At 32.5% G+C, this 16,842-nt stretch overlaps 1 protein-coding gene across 4 annotated transcripts; it reads left to right on the forward strand.

Annotated features, from left to right (window-relative positions):
- Positions 1-11,793: 11,793 nt before the first annotated feature.
- On the forward strand, positions 11,794-16,487 carry LOC132625612 (uncharacterized). Of its 4 annotated transcripts, XR_009576922.1 has the most exons (5): positions 11,795-11,922; positions 13,482-13,875; positions 15,095-15,184; positions 15,274-15,641; positions 16,187-16,487. XR_009576922.1 is itself a non-coding variant. In XM_060340227.1 (4 exons), exons 2-4 carry the CDS (start codon positions 13,711-13,713, stop codon positions 15,337-15,339), a joined length of 336 nt encoding a protein of 111 aa, XP_060196210.1. In that variant the 5' UTR covers positions 11,794-11,922; positions 13,482-13,710; the 3' UTR covers positions 15,340-16,223. The 4 variants fall into 4 exon arrangements, 3 of the variants coding, with proteins under 3 accessions (XP_060196210.1, XP_060196212.1, XP_060196211.1); XM_060340227.1 differs by having other exon boundaries at positions 11,794-11,922; positions 13,482-13,890; positions 15,274-16,223; XM_060340229.1 differs by having other exon boundaries at positions 11,797-11,922; positions 15,274-16,223.
- Positions 16,488-16,842: the final 355 nt, after the last annotated feature.

A 16,842-nucleotide genomic window follows, 5' to 3' on the forward strand; every position in this document is an offset into this window, starting at 1 on the left:
TCGTGCTGTTTGTTTCTCCGTCGCCTCTCTCCTGAAACCAGGGCACCCTTTGCTTTTGACAAGTGTTTTGTGGGTACCCTTGTCAGCACTCTCTCCCTCTTAGCTTCATTTCCTCAAATTCTCCAATCCTCTTTTGTATTTTGTCTCCACTTCTCTTTTCATAGTCTTGCTTTTCTTTTATCAAAATCAAATAGACGTAAATGCATTAATATTAATCCAGATTTTTTCTGTGTTTCCTAAAAATTTCTAAAAGACGGATAAATTTTTATAAATAGTTATATAATTATAACTTTTTTGATGGATTATCTATCACCTATCGAAAGGTTAAAAAATTGGGTCAAGTCGGTCCTCTGTTAATTGGACCCATACTTGTTAGATTAAAAATAAAATAAAAATTTAAAATGTAGAGTGAAAATTTATCACTAATTGAAAGGTTGGGTTTTCGAGCAATTGTGACTTTCTTGTAGTAAGGTGAAAGTTTTTGTGATTTTCTTGTTTGGAAAATATAGTTATGTGACTTTAATTTGGTGAAGACTATCTTAGTTACTATTTGGACAGTCAAAGTTATTTTCTCTGACGATAATTTTTTTAAATACTTTCTATATATTTTCAAAAAAAATTTAAATACTTTCTAAATATTTTGAATTGTTAACTATTGTGACTTATAATACTTTTTATGTAGTTTCTAAATATGTAATTTTTATTTCAAAAAAATTAAAGATTTTACGTCTGAATTTACAACTATTATTAGTTAGTTTGACCCTCATAATTCGAATCAAGACAATCTTTTAGAGACGGAGGGAGTAGTTTTATTGTCGCATTGGTGTCTACCGGTGAATATCGCAAATATAAATTTTGTGTGAGTTTCTTATTCAAAATTTATCTTTTTGAGGTCCTTTGGGGTTTGATTTAATTGTTTGATCCGGAAGGAGTATAAAATAGCGAAGAGGCGTTGCACAAAAGAAAGGAAAAAAACAAATAGTGAACTGCAAATAGAGAAGAATGGAATATGAGTCTTTGATTGCTTGGAAAGTGGGATCTACATCAGTCCATTTGTCAATCAAGCAAATGCCTCACACAAGTATGACTCGGCATTCCTCACACATAGTAAAAAATTTCTAGTCGACATGGGCAATTGGCTAGGGCCCCACAATAATGGGGGCCCCACATTATTTTATACTCTCTCCGTTTCAATTTATGTGAACCTATTTGACTGAGTACGACATTTAAGAAAGAGAGAAGACTTTTGAAAATTGTGGTTTAAAATAAGTCTTGAATATTTGTGTGACTGTAAATCATTCATAAAGTGAATTTATTTCCAAATTAGGAAAGGGGTCCTTCATTTTGATACGGACTAAAAAAGAAATAGGTTCACATAAATTAAAACAGAGGGAGTATGTACTATTTTTTTTTTATCTAGTAGTTTAGGAAAAAAATTACCACGACTATCTTGTTAGCAAAAAAAAGGGAATCAACAAAAAAAAAACATAAAAAAGGAAAACGAGGTGACCGTTTGGGATTGGGAGAGAATAATAAAAGTTAGTGATAGAAAGATGTAAACTACCATTCATAAAGGCAATATTTGAGGGACGCATGATTTCATGTCAAAAATGTAGCTTATACATTTTTTCTCTAATAAATTATTGTACTTTATATTTAACTTTTTAATTTTTTTTCTCATCACTATTTAACTTTTCCTCAATACTCATCACTTATCAAACACAAATTCTTTTTGATTTCTTATTCTTCAATCTCCAACTAAACTCTTCAATCTTCATTCTCTATATATGCTCAAAATCAACTGATCAGACACTATTCTTAGAGGGAAAAAAGAGCCGAAGATATACTTTGGATTTCTTTTTCAAGTTTTCAAGGATTGTGGATTTTGGAAGAGCGAAAATATTTTAAAATCAAGTTATCCATCTCTTAAATCAGGTTCTATCTTTTATTAGTTTTCATACTTTTTTATTGATATTAATATTTCATCCGTATAAAGTGTCTTGTAAATTTTTTATTAGAATTTAATTGGTATTTATGTTTCATCCGAAAGAAATTTCTCAAAATTGAAATTGATAAAGTCTTACCTAAGATCAACAATGCCTCATGAAAAATTGAACATATTAGCTATATTGTCAATTGAAATAGAATTATTAGAAGATATTGATTATAAAAAAAATTATTAGTAATTTTGCGTCTCAAAAAGCTAGAAAAATAAATTTCAGATAAATAAATATATATAATTTTTTAAAATGCTATGGCCCCTCATTAGAGTTTGGCCTTAGGCCTTGCATATGGTTGAGCCGCCCCTGCAAGTCAACAAATAGTATTTATGAGGTTGAGAAGTAATGGTGTATTGATGATGATGACTGAAGTGAGATGGTGACCATTGTTACAGTTCACTTTTACGCAGGCATAAAAGCTACTAAAAGATTGTTGGTGCTCTAATTGGATTTTATGTTTTTAGAGTCGCCGCCTAATTTTATAATGGAAATTAGAAAAACTGAGTAAAAAGGGTTTATCAAAATAAGAGAAAAAAACTTTTTAAACCAGAGTTCGAGATAAGGGTTCTGGTGATCCCCTATGGAAGGTTTTAAACACCATAGCATTAAGGATCTGCAGAATAGAGTTGACTTACAAGCTTCAATGCGTGATTATTGTATTTATTTGCGAAAAAATGTTTCTTTCTGGCAAAAATTGTCATGCTTATCATCAATCCTATTTTTTGGCAAAAATGTCCCTTTTAAAAAAGGATGTAGTTTAACATGCTTATAAGGGTTCAACTCACGTCATTTCCGGACCAAAACACACTCGGGATTTCTCTCAAGTAGAGTTGCTACCAATTTGGTTCTAATGATATGAGTTTAGTTCTATAAGTTTTTATTACTTATATAGAAAATAAATCGAGTATATCCCCTTTATAATAATACCATAGGTATGGAAAAAAAGAGTTTATTGTTTTCATTTCTTTAGTCCATTGAAGCTCATATGTTTAACCATATTCTAACACCAAAGTCGAACTTATCTCAAATTTGCTCCAAGTGTATTTCCTCTTGTTTTTAGCCCATAAATGAGAAAATTATTAAGTCCAATTCATTTTTAGAAGTGTTCAGATTATACTTGTAAAAGAATCCGAGTTTTTGTTTCAAATTTGTACTCCAAATCAGTCCAAGTCCTTTTCAAAACAAAAACATTTCTAGTCCAAATTGTCCAAATCTTTTGAAACAGAACAGTTCGTTTTTCTAGTCTTAAAGTGAGCTTGTGGCCCAAAAAATAATCTTTGTTTCTTTCCAGATTCCTTGCAAAGGGCGTGAGGCCCAAATCACCTCAAATTTGATTTCCAAAATCCCTTTATATTAACCATATTATCAATTCCAGTTTTAACTTTGAAAAGATTTATAACATATTCAAATTTACCAGTTTCATGCTTGTGATAAGAATTAACTGAGTTTGAAAATCATTTGAGGCGATTACCTAACGACTATGCGTATTTCCTAAGTTTTAATCCTATAGGGTTTCAATATTTACAAGTGTATTTACATATACATACAAATTATACAAGTATATACATGAAAGTGAAGAAAAGATTAGGCTGGTGGGCCTACCTAAGTCCACTAGTTATCATTTTCACCCATGGTTGGGCCTTCAAACATCTCTATCATTGCACGGACTCAATCAAGAAGAAGGTTGGGCCTCAGGCCCAATAACTTTAAATGGAGGAAAACGGCCCAAGTGGCCACGGTATTTTCACATGCAAACACAAAGGGGAAAAAGGAAATTTATGGTTAGAGGGTATCTAGAACTTAATTACTTGTTTAACATAGACTAATTACACACATATACCAATTACGTACACAAACATGCAAAAAAAAAAAAAAAACATACTTAAATAGTTAACACATATACAAAGAAATGCCTAGCTCAAATTATAAATATAAAGAAAGGACCTGAATAGGCAGGCCCAGTTTTAAGGTAAAATGGCGAGAGATGCGGCCCAAATATAAACCAACTCATAACATATAAAGGAAGGGCCCAACACAGCAAACAAACAAAGAACCAGGCCCAAATCAATACTATTATGATGCACAAGCTGGCAATTCTAAGCCCACATAGATGATATACCATATTTATACCAAATATACAAGTTCATATATACCTAAGGTATACAGAGATTGTATATGCCTAGTATATCTAAGTATACCATCAATGTGCCCAACTTATTCTTAAGCAAGAGAAGTATTCATTCAGAGGTACTACATATCTACAGGTCACTGAGGTTAAATTCAGATCCTCATTAACCCTATTTAGACTTATCAGACCCCATTTGAAACTTATTTAGCTAAGTGAATCAGATAAGCTCATACTAATGCCAACACTTGTCAAAATTAACTCATAAATCAAACAGGGACCTTAGTGATATCATATTATGCTAAAATGGACAAACTTTGTTATTTAAAGTCATTAGTTATTCAATTTTAATCAACTAAGCCATATTTAGGTATGAAATCATATCTAAAGGGTGCAAAAGGTATAGACACAAGTTGACATTTTAATTAAAATCAAGGGATGCACACAGACAAGTTCTTATACTTGTTTTAGACATGATGAACTTATCCTAGGTTTAATAAAGAATTTCAAGCAGCAAATTGATATCATATTAACAGTAAACCAAATAGGCAAACAAAAGGTTGAATGAATTTCCTAGGCATAGTACACTACAAACCAAACTAAACCATTTAGAATGTCACTAACAACATGATTTGATCAACAAGAGCAATATTGGTCCCATTAAACTAAGCAAGGTCCAACATTAAGTGAAACATATGCTATATCAGGCTATTACTAACAAGGCATTAACTAAACAGTAAGCAAAGATACTCTAATCATGTTGAGCCACTATTAACAGGAAATATACTAAAGCAATATATGAAAAGCATACTAAGCCATATGATGTTAATATTAACAAGCAACTAACCTAAAACAAGTAGTTTAAAGAACCTAATCATGCTAAATTACTAACAACCAGAAATTTAGCTAATAATAGCTACTAATGCCTATTAATCATGATTAAGTCATTATTAACATAAAAGGTAACTAGAAATAGCAACTAATGCATATTAATTATGCTTAAACTACCATTAATGGGAAATTAAACTAAACAACAACCAAAACATACAACAAATTAACTACAACAACTAAGGCATGACAGAAACTAACAACTAAGACTAAACAGAAAGAAAAACAACTAAAGGAAGAAAATTTACCTTTCTTTGGTGTAGCCTGGTCAAGAATGGATTCAAGAAGACCTCCTTGCTCCTCTACACTCAACCACAAACAAAGAACAATAAATATTTTAACTACAAGAACTCGAATAAGTAAAGGTCTTTAGCTAAAATAGCAGAAAACCCTAGTTAATTCGATTCTGTGAGTATATCTGATATTCAGTATTTTCAAGGGCTATGTAACAATGTAAATAATAGAACCCCAAAAATCCCAAACCCTAGCTCATTTTCAATATGGGAGTTTTGCAATTCTCAGAATTGCATCTCTCAATACCACATCTAATGATTGAGATTCAGTGTAAATAAGCAAGCAAAGGTCGGATTTGACCCAATACTAGGTCAATCCGCATGGTTCTTCGCGAACCAAACCAATAGCATTTGTGGATTCAAAATCACAACACAACAAAAACAATTAAGGAATTACAGTCCATGACCGTTGAAATGTAGAAAAAGTACGAAAAGGGGGGAAGATAATACATCGTTTGGGTTGATTCGTGGTGGTTTTGGTTGAGAAATGGTAGAGCAATAAATGCTCTTGCCATTCTCAGCCATGCCGAGTCAACACCAAGAATCGAGGGCCCGCAATCTTTGTCGTTTTAGGCATATGACTTAATTAAGAAAGCTAATTAATTTTACCCTTCAATCATAGCCAAATACCATTTAATTAACCAATTACACAAATTAATGAACACTGTTAATTACGCAACAAACTCAACCATTATGCGTGATTTATGGGAAGTTTTAAATTGAAGCCCATAATTTTTTTTTTTAAAAACTGTTCCATAAATAGGGCCTGATTTTACTCTTCAGTGAGTTGTGTGAAATATGGTTGATTTAATTTTCATCGACCTAGAAAAGGCTTACGACAAAGTTCCAAGAGAGATCCTATGGAGATGCTTGGAGGCTAAAGGCGTACCTGTGGCGTACATTAAGGTGATCAAGGACATGTATGAGGGAGCCAAAACCAAGGTAAGGACAGTAGGAGGAGACTCAGAGCACTTTCCAGTTGTGATGGGGTTGCATCAAGGATCAACTCTTAGTCAGTTTTTATTTGCCTTGGTGATGGATGGAATGACGTGGCAAATTCAAGGTGAGATGCCATGGTGTATGCTTTTCGCGGATGACATAGTCCTGATCGACGAGACTCATAGCGGAGTTAACGCTAAGTTGGAGGATTGGAGACAAACTCTGGAGTCTAAAGGGTTTAAGCTGAGTAGGACCAAGACAGAGTACTTAGAGTGTAAGTTTAGTGAAGCACCTCAGGAGTCTGGCTTGGACGTGAGGCTTGGTACCCAGGCCATCCAGAAGAAAAGTAGTTTCAAGTATCTTGGGTCTATTATGCAATGCAGCGGGGAGATTGATGATGATGTCACACATCGTATTGGGGCAGGGTGGATGAAATGGAGGCTTGCTTCCGGAGTGATATGTGACAAGAAAGTGCCACCACAACTTAAGGGCAAGTTCTACAAAGTGGTGGTTAGACCAACTATGTTGTATGGGGCGGAGTGTTGGCCAGTTAAGATCTCTCACGTTCAAAAGATGAAAGTTGCTGAGATGAGAATGTTGAGATGGATGTGTGGCCACACCAGGAGTGAAAGGATTAGGAATGAGGATATTCGGGACAAGGTGGGAGTGGCCTCGGTGGAAGACAAGATGCGAGAAGCGAGATCGAGATGGTTTGGGCATGTGAAGAGGAGAGACACAGATGCCCCAGTGCGGAGGTGTGAGAGGTTGGCCATGGATGGTTTCAGACGAGGTAGGGGTAGGGCCGAAGAAGTATTGGGGAGAGGTAATTAGACACGACATGACGCAGTTACAGCTTACCGAGGACATGACCTTAGATAAGAGGGTTTGGAGGACCCAGATTAGGGTAGAAGGCTAGTAGATAGTCTCATTACCCTGTCTTATTAGTAGTCGCATTATCGTAGTATAATTTCTTGTGCTCTGATTTATGCTATTATCTGTCTTAGCCTTCTCTGACCTTTTTTTATGCTTTTTTTATTAAGTCGAGGGTCTTTCGGAAACAGCCGTCCTACCTTGGTAGGAGTAAGGTCTGCGTACACTCTACCCTCCCCAGACCCCACATTGTGGGATTTCACTGGGTTGTTGTTGTTGTATGGTTGATTTAATTTGACTTACTATTTGAAAAGGAAAAGAATATTATGTTCCAAAAATATAGCCTATTTTTTCTCTCAGATTTTTTTTTTTTTTAAAATATGTTCTAAAAATTGAGCCTAAATGTACTCTAAGGTGTTTTGTATTTCTCTGTATTTCAAAAATGTGATGTACAACTGAAATACAGTCAAAAGCAGCTACGAATTGTAAATCTTCAACTTATAGCTATAACTAGTTAGAAGCTATTAAAAGGTAGCTATTTGTGTAAGTTTTATTTACATGGCATAGCTAACTCTAAGAGCTATTTATGGTTAATAACTACTATTTAAGTTAATTACATTTCGTAGCTGCAATTTTCATTTCATAGCTATATGCAGTTGTGTATATGTGTTTGAATATTTGGTTTACGTACTGCAAAAGCTGAGTACAATTGTATGCATATTTATATACATATGTATATGGCTGAATACATATTTTGACTGTATTATGGCTGTATGTTTGCTAAATGAATTGGATTTTTAATTTATATATGTTGTGTCTGTTTCATTTATATATATACATATGTATATGGTTGAGCAGTGATTCAAATACATTCAAATAGACTCAAATACATGCAGGGATACCTAAAACTTAGCTACGAATACAACTGGAAAGTGAATTTAAATACACTCAAATACCCGCGAATACACCTAAAAACCAGCTACAAAATGTGAATATACAAAACATAGCTACGGGTTTTTTAACAACTCTAATTATAGAGTCATTTATGTAAGTTTCCATTTATTTTTCTAAGATTTTCGTAAAGGTTCAAGCTTAATCTAATTTGTAGTTGTCAGACTTAGTCATTTCTCCTAATTAATAATATTTTTAATGAACTTCAACAAAAGATATGTCAAAGGCAGTCCTTCGTCCACTCTTAAATTTTCTTCCTTGCTTCTATTCTTACACAAAAACTCTAAAAGGTAAAGTTCTATTTCTTCCTTCATTTCTTCTATGTTTCAAATCTTTATATGTTTTTGCTTATCTGTGACATTTCATCATTTTCTCTCCATGTAAGGGAAATTAATACCCATTTTAAATCAATATTGTAATCTTTGTTTTTGTCATTAGATGCCTTCAAAAAGCTTTTAGGAATTTTTGTAGTTCTTCCCTCATTTGTTATTAGTGCTTTATGTAGTAAATTTTTTCTCCACCCAAAGAAGCTCTTGAAACACAAACTATTATTCCTTAGGCGATTAATTAAGAAATATCATTGACTGCAGTGTTAAGATAAATCTAGTTTCCTCCATTTTGCTCACTGTTCCGGTCTTTAGAAGGCAAGTCTCATTTTATCTACTTGTCAGTGTTCCAAAATTGTTTCAGAAGCACTGAGACCGTGCAACTTTTATCCCAGTCATGGACAGTTTTCCTAATTTCACGTAAGTATAGGGTTGTAAATAAATCTCAAGTAAATATGGGGCTAAATTTCTTTTCCTGTTTTATCATTTCTCCAAACTGTCAAAAGAACACCTCAGCGTATATAATTACTTTCGCAATCCATGTTTTGCTCCTATATTATAGGCAGCTGAGGTGAGAGATATATCACCAAAGCAGCCTTGTAGCTAGGGGTGCGCATGGTAGGGTAGATACTGATTACCATATCGAAAGTGAAATTTTTTATACCGCTGTTTCGGTATTATGATATTTGGTACGGTATTTGGTATGCATTTTAAAAAAGTTTGGTATTTGATACGGTATTTGGTATTCATAAAGAAAATACATAAGTAACGAATACCATACCGAAATAATGGTTACATATACAATTCATATATCTTAATATTACATTACTAACAAATATATAAACTGGTATTATTAGAAAATTAATTGTTTAAACTTTGGAACTTTGTCAACTCTATCTTAATTTAAATGTCCTTTTTGTGTAATTGATTTACGAAGGTAATTGTTTGTATTTTCTTTTGAATATATTTTCATGTGTAAGATGTTAGTACAATATGATTGAGACGTTTTTTGAGTAGTCGAAGTCATAATTCTCTACCATATGAGTATGCAAGTCAGTTGATCAAACTATGATACCGATTTACCGTCCGCAAAATACCAAAATCGAACTTAAAAATACCGAACTATACCGAATTAATTTAGTATGATAATGGTATGGTCTTTTTAGAAACCAAAATCCAAAATTACTATACTGAACTTTCAAATACCATACCATACCATGCCTACTCCTACCTTAGCCATGTGGTCATTACAAATCAAAAGCCACCAACTAAAGTTAAATAGGGCCCCACATTTTTGGAAAGTTGTATATGTATTCCTAAAGGGCAAATTAGTCCACAACTCCTAAAAATTGAACGATGGCTATAGAAACTCCTTTTGCTAGCCAATTAAGTTACTTCATCTATGTGAATTTACTAAAGAATAAACTGAAATGGTAAGAATATATGACATGAGCAGACCATGAAACAGACAGGTAAAACCCCAAAATCCCAAATCTCTAATTACTTAGTATATATAATAAGGACTAATCTAACTTTTTGACAGTACTTAGTTAGAGTCCTTAGTTACATTACAATTAATGATTACCAACTAAAGATTTTCTCTTTCAAATTTACCCCTATATTTGTCTTTTATTGTTTCCTCTACTATGGAGTATTTTAGAAATATTAAGGCACTTTCAAGCCTTTTTTTATTATAGAAAATTCCTTTGACTAACTTGTTTGAAGTTAATGGGAGATGTACCATAACTTCTTCATATGCCTTATTTTTACTCCTACTTTATTTCTTTATTACTTAAGGTGCCACACCAATTTTGGTAAATTTAGAAAATTTTAAGGCCCTCTTAAAATGCTTAAGAATTATGAATTGTGATGATGTCATTAAAAAAACACGTCACTATGCATAATTTGAATGAGAGAATGCACCACATTTGCAGTTACCTTAACTAAAACATGAATTGCGCACAAAAATTAAAATTTCTCTAATTAACAGCTCTTTAATTGTTCAGTGTGAAACTTTGAAAATTTAATAGATAACATTGGTCTTCATTTGGATAAGATATTGTTACCTAAAATATTTATTTTTATCTAATCATTTGTTAAAAATACTGAAATTTGAATCTTTTCATCGACATGTTTTGTTTGTTTGTACGTTGCTTACCCACATCGTTCTTGTTTAAGAAATTAACTTTCTCTTTTGGATATTATTTGGTGTATTATGATTTGTTATTTTTTAAATTTGATGCACGCATATTTAATTATATTTCAATCATTCTATGCATAACGAACAATGTAAGTTGTAGTTTATACCGCATTCACCTAAAAAACAAATGCAAGCCGTACCACGCGGTCAGTCAGTTCAATTTTTGGTATGAATTCATAAATATATTTTTTTAAAATATATTTACACTTAAAAATTACATAAAAAGAAATTATAATATGAACTTGATGGAGTAGCTTAAATGTTGAGAACATCTTTGAAAAATATGTAGTTAATGAAACAATTTTTAGTTTTCCAGCAGTATTAATGTCAAACGTCTTGTGACAAAAGGGAGTAAAATTTTTATATTTTTTTGAGTATCATTTTTTTCATGCGGGTAAAAAAATATGTTAGGAGGTGTTTGTTAGCATAGGGAAACATGATTAAATGAATCATGAGGCGTTGAATCTTCATTTGTGTTTGAGAAAATAATTAAAATGTACATTTTATAAAATAATGTACCATTTAAACTAACAAAAGGAAAAAAATGTCATTTTCTCATCACGAAATTTTTTAGAAAGTAAAAGGAAAATTTAATTATATTAAGAAAACTAATTAATTTTCTTCATCTTTTCAATATACTTTGTATATAATTGAATTAACATCTACAAACATTTGCAAAGTATGCAATTTTATTTTTATTTATTTGAAAGTTATCTTTGTTTATAAGTGACCTCATTAAAATCTCAGCAAAAGAATAAATATATCATATCTAATTGGTGTCTCTAGAACCAAACTATCTTTTTTTTTTTTTTTTTTTTTGGAAGAAAATGTTATAGTTCATATTGAATGTTGTTAAAAAATTAAGAGGATTTATGTCATGTATTTGTTTGAAGGTAAAAAAAAAAAAGGTCTAAATTAAGAGGGAAAAAATATTTTTTGTTCAATTTTCAAATATTTTTATACAATTTAAATATATGAAAAGCCTTTACTTTTTAAGAGTTTCCAGAAAATATCAACTAATCTTTAAATTAGTTAATGTGACTAAGAGCGGGAAAACAATTAAAAAAAATTACAAATTTAAATTTTAATCTTTGTTTTGGGCTCATGCTAGAGTTTGCAAAAAATATCAAATTAATCTTTTAATAACTTAACGTCATAAAGAAGAAAAAAAATAAAAATAATTACAATTTTAACTTTCAATCTTAGTTTTGAGCTAGGTTCAAAAGCCACTAGTAAGAGAATATAAGAGAAAGAATATATATTATATATCCCCAAATCTCAAATAGCTCTCCAAATTTCACCCAAAATGCTTTGCTTGCTTTACCTTTAAGTGAGGTTTTTGCTTAATTTTTCATTTCGTACTTTGTTTTGAGTGATTTTTTTGCTTAATTTTTCATTTCGTGCTTTGTTTTGAGTGAAATTTTTGCTTAATTTTTCAGTTAGTGCTTGCATTTATTATTATTTTGGCTGATTTGTATATGTATATGTTGATGCTATGTATAAATAGATGCAATGTTATTTAGGATTTTTTTTCCTCCGATACATACATGTATACATAGATGCAAGGTTATATAGGAATTTCCGCAATTTTACATGTATATGTTGGTATGTATGTAGAGGCCTACAATTTTGACATAATCGGCCGGTATTCGGGTTCGAACTTTTTTTGTTTTGTTTAACCCTAGCTAATGAGAGTGTTGCAATGCGGTAGTTATTGTAGTTGTGATTATTTGAATTTGCAGTGTAATTGAAGTTGATTTTTCTCCCTTTTGGTGAGTAGTTGTGTTCATACTAGTCATCGTAGTATTACTCTTCTAGTTTCTTTCCCGTTGATTTCTGCTACTATATAGTTGTTTCTTGTACTTCGATTATCGTATTCATTTGTGGTAGTTGGCTCCTTTTTTTTTTGCCCCTCTTTTTTAGACAGCTTTATCATGTTTTTTTTATAGTATTTTGTCGTGACTTTTTATACTGCTTTGAATTGCTTGCCCTTGTACCGAGAGTCTATCAGAAACAACCTCTCTACCTTCCAAGGTAGGGGTAAGGTCTGAGTACACTCTACCCTCCCCAGACCCCACTTTGTATGGTTTCACCGAGTATGTTGTTGTTGGTGGTGAGTAGTTGTGATTATCTGAAATTGCAGTGTAATTAAAGTTGATTTTGCTCCCTTTTGATGAGCTTAGCTCCTGTTTGGCCATAAATTTTGAAATTGAAACTCAAAACTTGAAAATTTTCAATTTCAAAATTTGAGTTTTTGAAGTTGTGATTTTTGGAACTTGAAGTTGTGTTTGGACATGCATTTTATTTGGAATTTTTTTTTTTGAAGTTTTGTGAGCGAATGTGAAATTTCTCCAGTTTTTGGAACTTGAAAATATTTCAAAATCTGATCAAATTTCATGGTCAAACAGAAATTTGAAGATAAATTTTCAAAATCTGATCCAAAATTTATGGCCAAACGCTAGCTAAGTTTCATTGCAGTGTATTCTTCAAGGGAGTACATATGCATCTTGCATTAAAGTTACTCAATTTGAATTATCCCCCCAAAAAAAAAAATTACTCATGTACGATACTCCGATTCGTACATGCACACTAATTCCTGTTAATGCTGAGCTTGCGTTTGAGTTAGATTTTCAATTTGAAACACTAAGTTTTTTGCTTATCATTATTCTTCTCACTATTGTTATGGAATTGTTGAAATTTTTCAGCGAAATAATTGATTATTTTGTATTTTGATTTCTGTTTTAATTAATTTATGTGGTTATAATTAGAAATTTCTTTTAAGTATTTTGATACATGCGCTTGAATTTGTCCTTAACTGAATTGTCTTATGTCTTATTTTTGTATTATGATTTATGTTTGACTTGTTTAATAATATCTTGTCTTATGCAGAAAAAGATTCTTGTGGAGGATGGTCGATTCAGAGACTATATCATGAAGAGTGGTCACTACCCAGTGTAATCCCACAACAGTGGGGTCTGGGGAGGGTAAGATGTACGCAGCCTTACCCCTACCTGGGTAGGGAGGCTGTTTCCGATTGACCCTCGGCAACCCTCCTCCTTTATCCGGGCTTGGGACCGGCAATGTGAGCGAGCTCACACAGGCGGAGTTAGACTATATCATGAAGAGTATTGGAAAGAAATGGAAAGATACTAGATTTAATCTCCATCATCGCTTCTATAAAGAGCCATTGACGTTGGAGGAAAATGTTGCAAGACGTCCCAGTGAAATTGATCCTGACCAGTGGATCTGGTTTCTTCAATACAGCAAGGATAAGAAAACTCGGGTAACATATTATTTGGTCTGTTCTTTAAGCTTCAATTCTTGAACCATATTGTAGCTATGAATCTGTACATACATATTCAGATGTTACCACCTAATTAAAGCTTTTTTTCTTAACTTTCAGATGTTACTATAGCAAGCTTTTCCGTATTATTATCTGAATTTAATCCAAGATGCTTAATTTCTAGCTTGTGTCTGTGGACTTTAGGAGATAGGTGCCTCCTCTATCTTTTCATGCTTATGTTTGAAGTCTTAAGGAAGCCTTTTGCAATGTGCTTCTAACCCCGTGCTCTTTTGTTTGTTTACACAAAACTTCATTTAGTCCCTCTTCTAAATCATTCTCTGCCAACTTATGTTTTACTATGATATATACATGCTATACATTCTTTTTACATTGAGATCATTGCCTAATTAACTCTTGAGTCCCCGAATTTCATTGGTTGAGGCTCAAGCACCTTTTCATTGGTCTGCATTCCAAACAAATGCGAACATCTCCATTTGCGTGGTTGTAATTGCATGATATTCATTACAGTCATGCTTACCTTAAAAGACTTAGAAGAAATGTGTATATGAAGATCCATAAAAGACGAGTATAATTGGCACTTATAAGCCTCTTCTGCATAAGTCAGAGCTGGAGAAATTAAGAATGTGTTTTTGTGACTGGCTTGTTACATGGAGCCTTTTCTTGAGAGCACAAAGCTGCATGCCAAACTTAAAACAGCATTATATTCTCTTGCTTTTACTATTCATTTCAAATTGATTTACAACTGATTACCTCTTGTTTAGCATATGGTACATGCACCCCCTGAAGGCACTATAGGATGTGATCTTTTAACGTCAAAAAACAATGAGCTGTTTGGCCAAATACTTGAGTAGGTCTCGGCCCATAATCCACTCCTCGAACTCGACCAGCGTGCTTTTTCCCTAGCACGTGTGCAAGTGAATCAACTTCTGAAATTTGCTTTGACGAGCCCTGACTTTCAATCCTCTCTATTTCCTCCTACATAAATTTAGTATTTCAACATTAAATTAAGAATTTCTATTTTAGGCATATACTTTGAAAATTGAACATCAATTATTTATTACACCAATAATCTTGGCTGCCTCATTCATATAGGTCTTGTCTTTCCATTTGTGCGTCCTATTAAAGTTCTTTGTTTCTATTCTTTAAATTTTTCATGGTCGTTTAATTTTAAATATATGATTGTGGTCATAATATGCAGGAGCGTAAACGTAGTAGAGGAGAGTTGTGGACTTTGACGCACAAACGGAAAGACAAGACCTATATGAATGCGGCAACCAAGATTATTGGTGTAAGTTATAATTGATGTTCAGTTTTCTTATTGTATATACCGAAAATAGAAATTCTTAATTTAGTGTTTGAAATTCTAAACTTATGTAGGAGGAAATAGAGAGGATGGCTCGTCAAAGCAAATTTCATAAGTTGATTCACTTGCACAAGTGCTAGGGAAAGAACATACTGGTCAAGTTCGAGGAGTGGGTTATGGACCGACACCTACTCAAGTATTTGTCAGAACAGCCCAACAAATTAATAGTGTATATTACTGTTACCATTATCAAAAAAAAATTAATAGTGTATATTGAACACAAGCTTGTCGAGATCATAAAATGAAGGAGATGAAGATGCATGAGCTTCAATCAATGGTGGAAAGTGAGAGATATAGAAGGCGAGCTCTTGAGAACTTTCTAACAAGATATTTTGTGCAACAAGGAGTGGAATTGTTGGCTGATATGGGTAGTGCTACGACGGTATGTTTTTACCTTCTTTCTGTCTGTCTCTCCCGAGTTGAATTTGATAGCTGATGCTGTTTATTATCCTTGTCAAAATACTGGAAAGCTGCCGATGCATATTAGCTAAGTGTCAATGATCTTAAATTTGGACTATAAATCTATAATGTTCTTGTTTATATGGTAAACATATTATAAATTCTTACTGCTTCCATCAGTTGTTCTATTTCAGCTTCAGTGAGCCTCGATCCTACCCTTGTTCATCCTCTGTTGTTTAAACACATCAAACCACCAGTTGATATTATAAAGATCATACTATCTTTTTACTTATAGTAAATTGGCCTTTCCTAATATGCTATCAAGCTGATATATTTTTATTTTCTCTTTTTGTGTGATTGCTAGTTTATTGTTGCTTATTTGTTTTTTCGTGGAAAATATGAGTTACTCATAAAAGGGCATGTGTACATTTGTGGAGAGAGTGTTTGAAAAGTCTATAGAAACTAGAAAACAACTTTAAGAAACAGGTAGTTTATTGTTCATATTTGTTTTTATGTTTATGTTTTCAGGCTTTAAACAGGTCTTCTCCATCCAAATCTTGATACCCACGTGATGCTAATCATGCTGTTCAACTTGGATTTTGCTTGTGATGGATTTCAATTCTAATTTTGTTAGCTGTGAACTTTGTTTTTTTTTGGAACCGTGGATTTTGCTTGTGATGGATTTCAGTTGCTTATTTTGTTAGTAGTGAATTTTATTTTCCTGGAACCATCAATACAAATCAATACATTTGTTGAAAGTTTGAATATTATATTTTAATCTGAATGTGTGAGTTGGTTGAATACTTTGAAAAGTTGTTTTGCTGCTTAATTGCTATGTTGCTAAAGGTTGGAATATGTAAAAATAAAACAATTACTCTTTTTAGTTTGTGTCAGCAGGCAAATTCTTTTTTAAAAAATTGGGTTAAACCACAGCGAATTGAAATACAAACCGCCTCTATTGTATTTTTTATTTTGTGGGTTAAAGCGCTGTAAATGAACCTAAACCGCTGCTAAAAAAGTGCAGTTAGATGGGGGTAAAAGCTTCGCTAAATAAAATAAACTGCTGCTAGAGAGGATTCTTGATCTCAGTTTTAAGAAATTTTAGGTGAGTTACAAACCAGAGTTACATAAAAATGAAATGCATCTGTATAACAGTTTATAGCCGCTATTCTAGCAGGTCCAAA

The sequence above is a fragment of the Lycium barbarum genome, unplaced genomic scaffold (assembly GCF_019175385.1).
Source record: "Lycium barbarum isolate Lr01 unplaced genomic scaffold, ASM1917538v2 unchr_scaffold_11, whole genome shotgun sequence".
Classification (NCBI taxonomy): Eukaryota; Viridiplantae; Streptophyta; class Magnoliopsida; order Solanales; family Solanaceae; genus Lycium; species Lycium barbarum.

Excerpts from the sequence above, each read along its gene's own strand:
- LOC132625612 (XM_060340227.1), top strand. The coding sequence starts at position 13,711 with ATGAAGAGTATTGGAAAGAAATGGAAAGATACTAGATTTAATCTCCAT. Across the intron at positions 13,891-15,094 it reads CTCGGGTAACATATTATTTG|GAGCGTAAACGTAGTAGAGG; the intron begins GTCTGTTCTTTA and ends CATAATATGCAG. Across the intron at positions 15,185-15,273 it reads CGGCAACCAAGATTATTGGT|GAGGAAATAGAGAGGATGGC; the intron begins GTAAGTTATAAT and ends AAACTTATGTAG.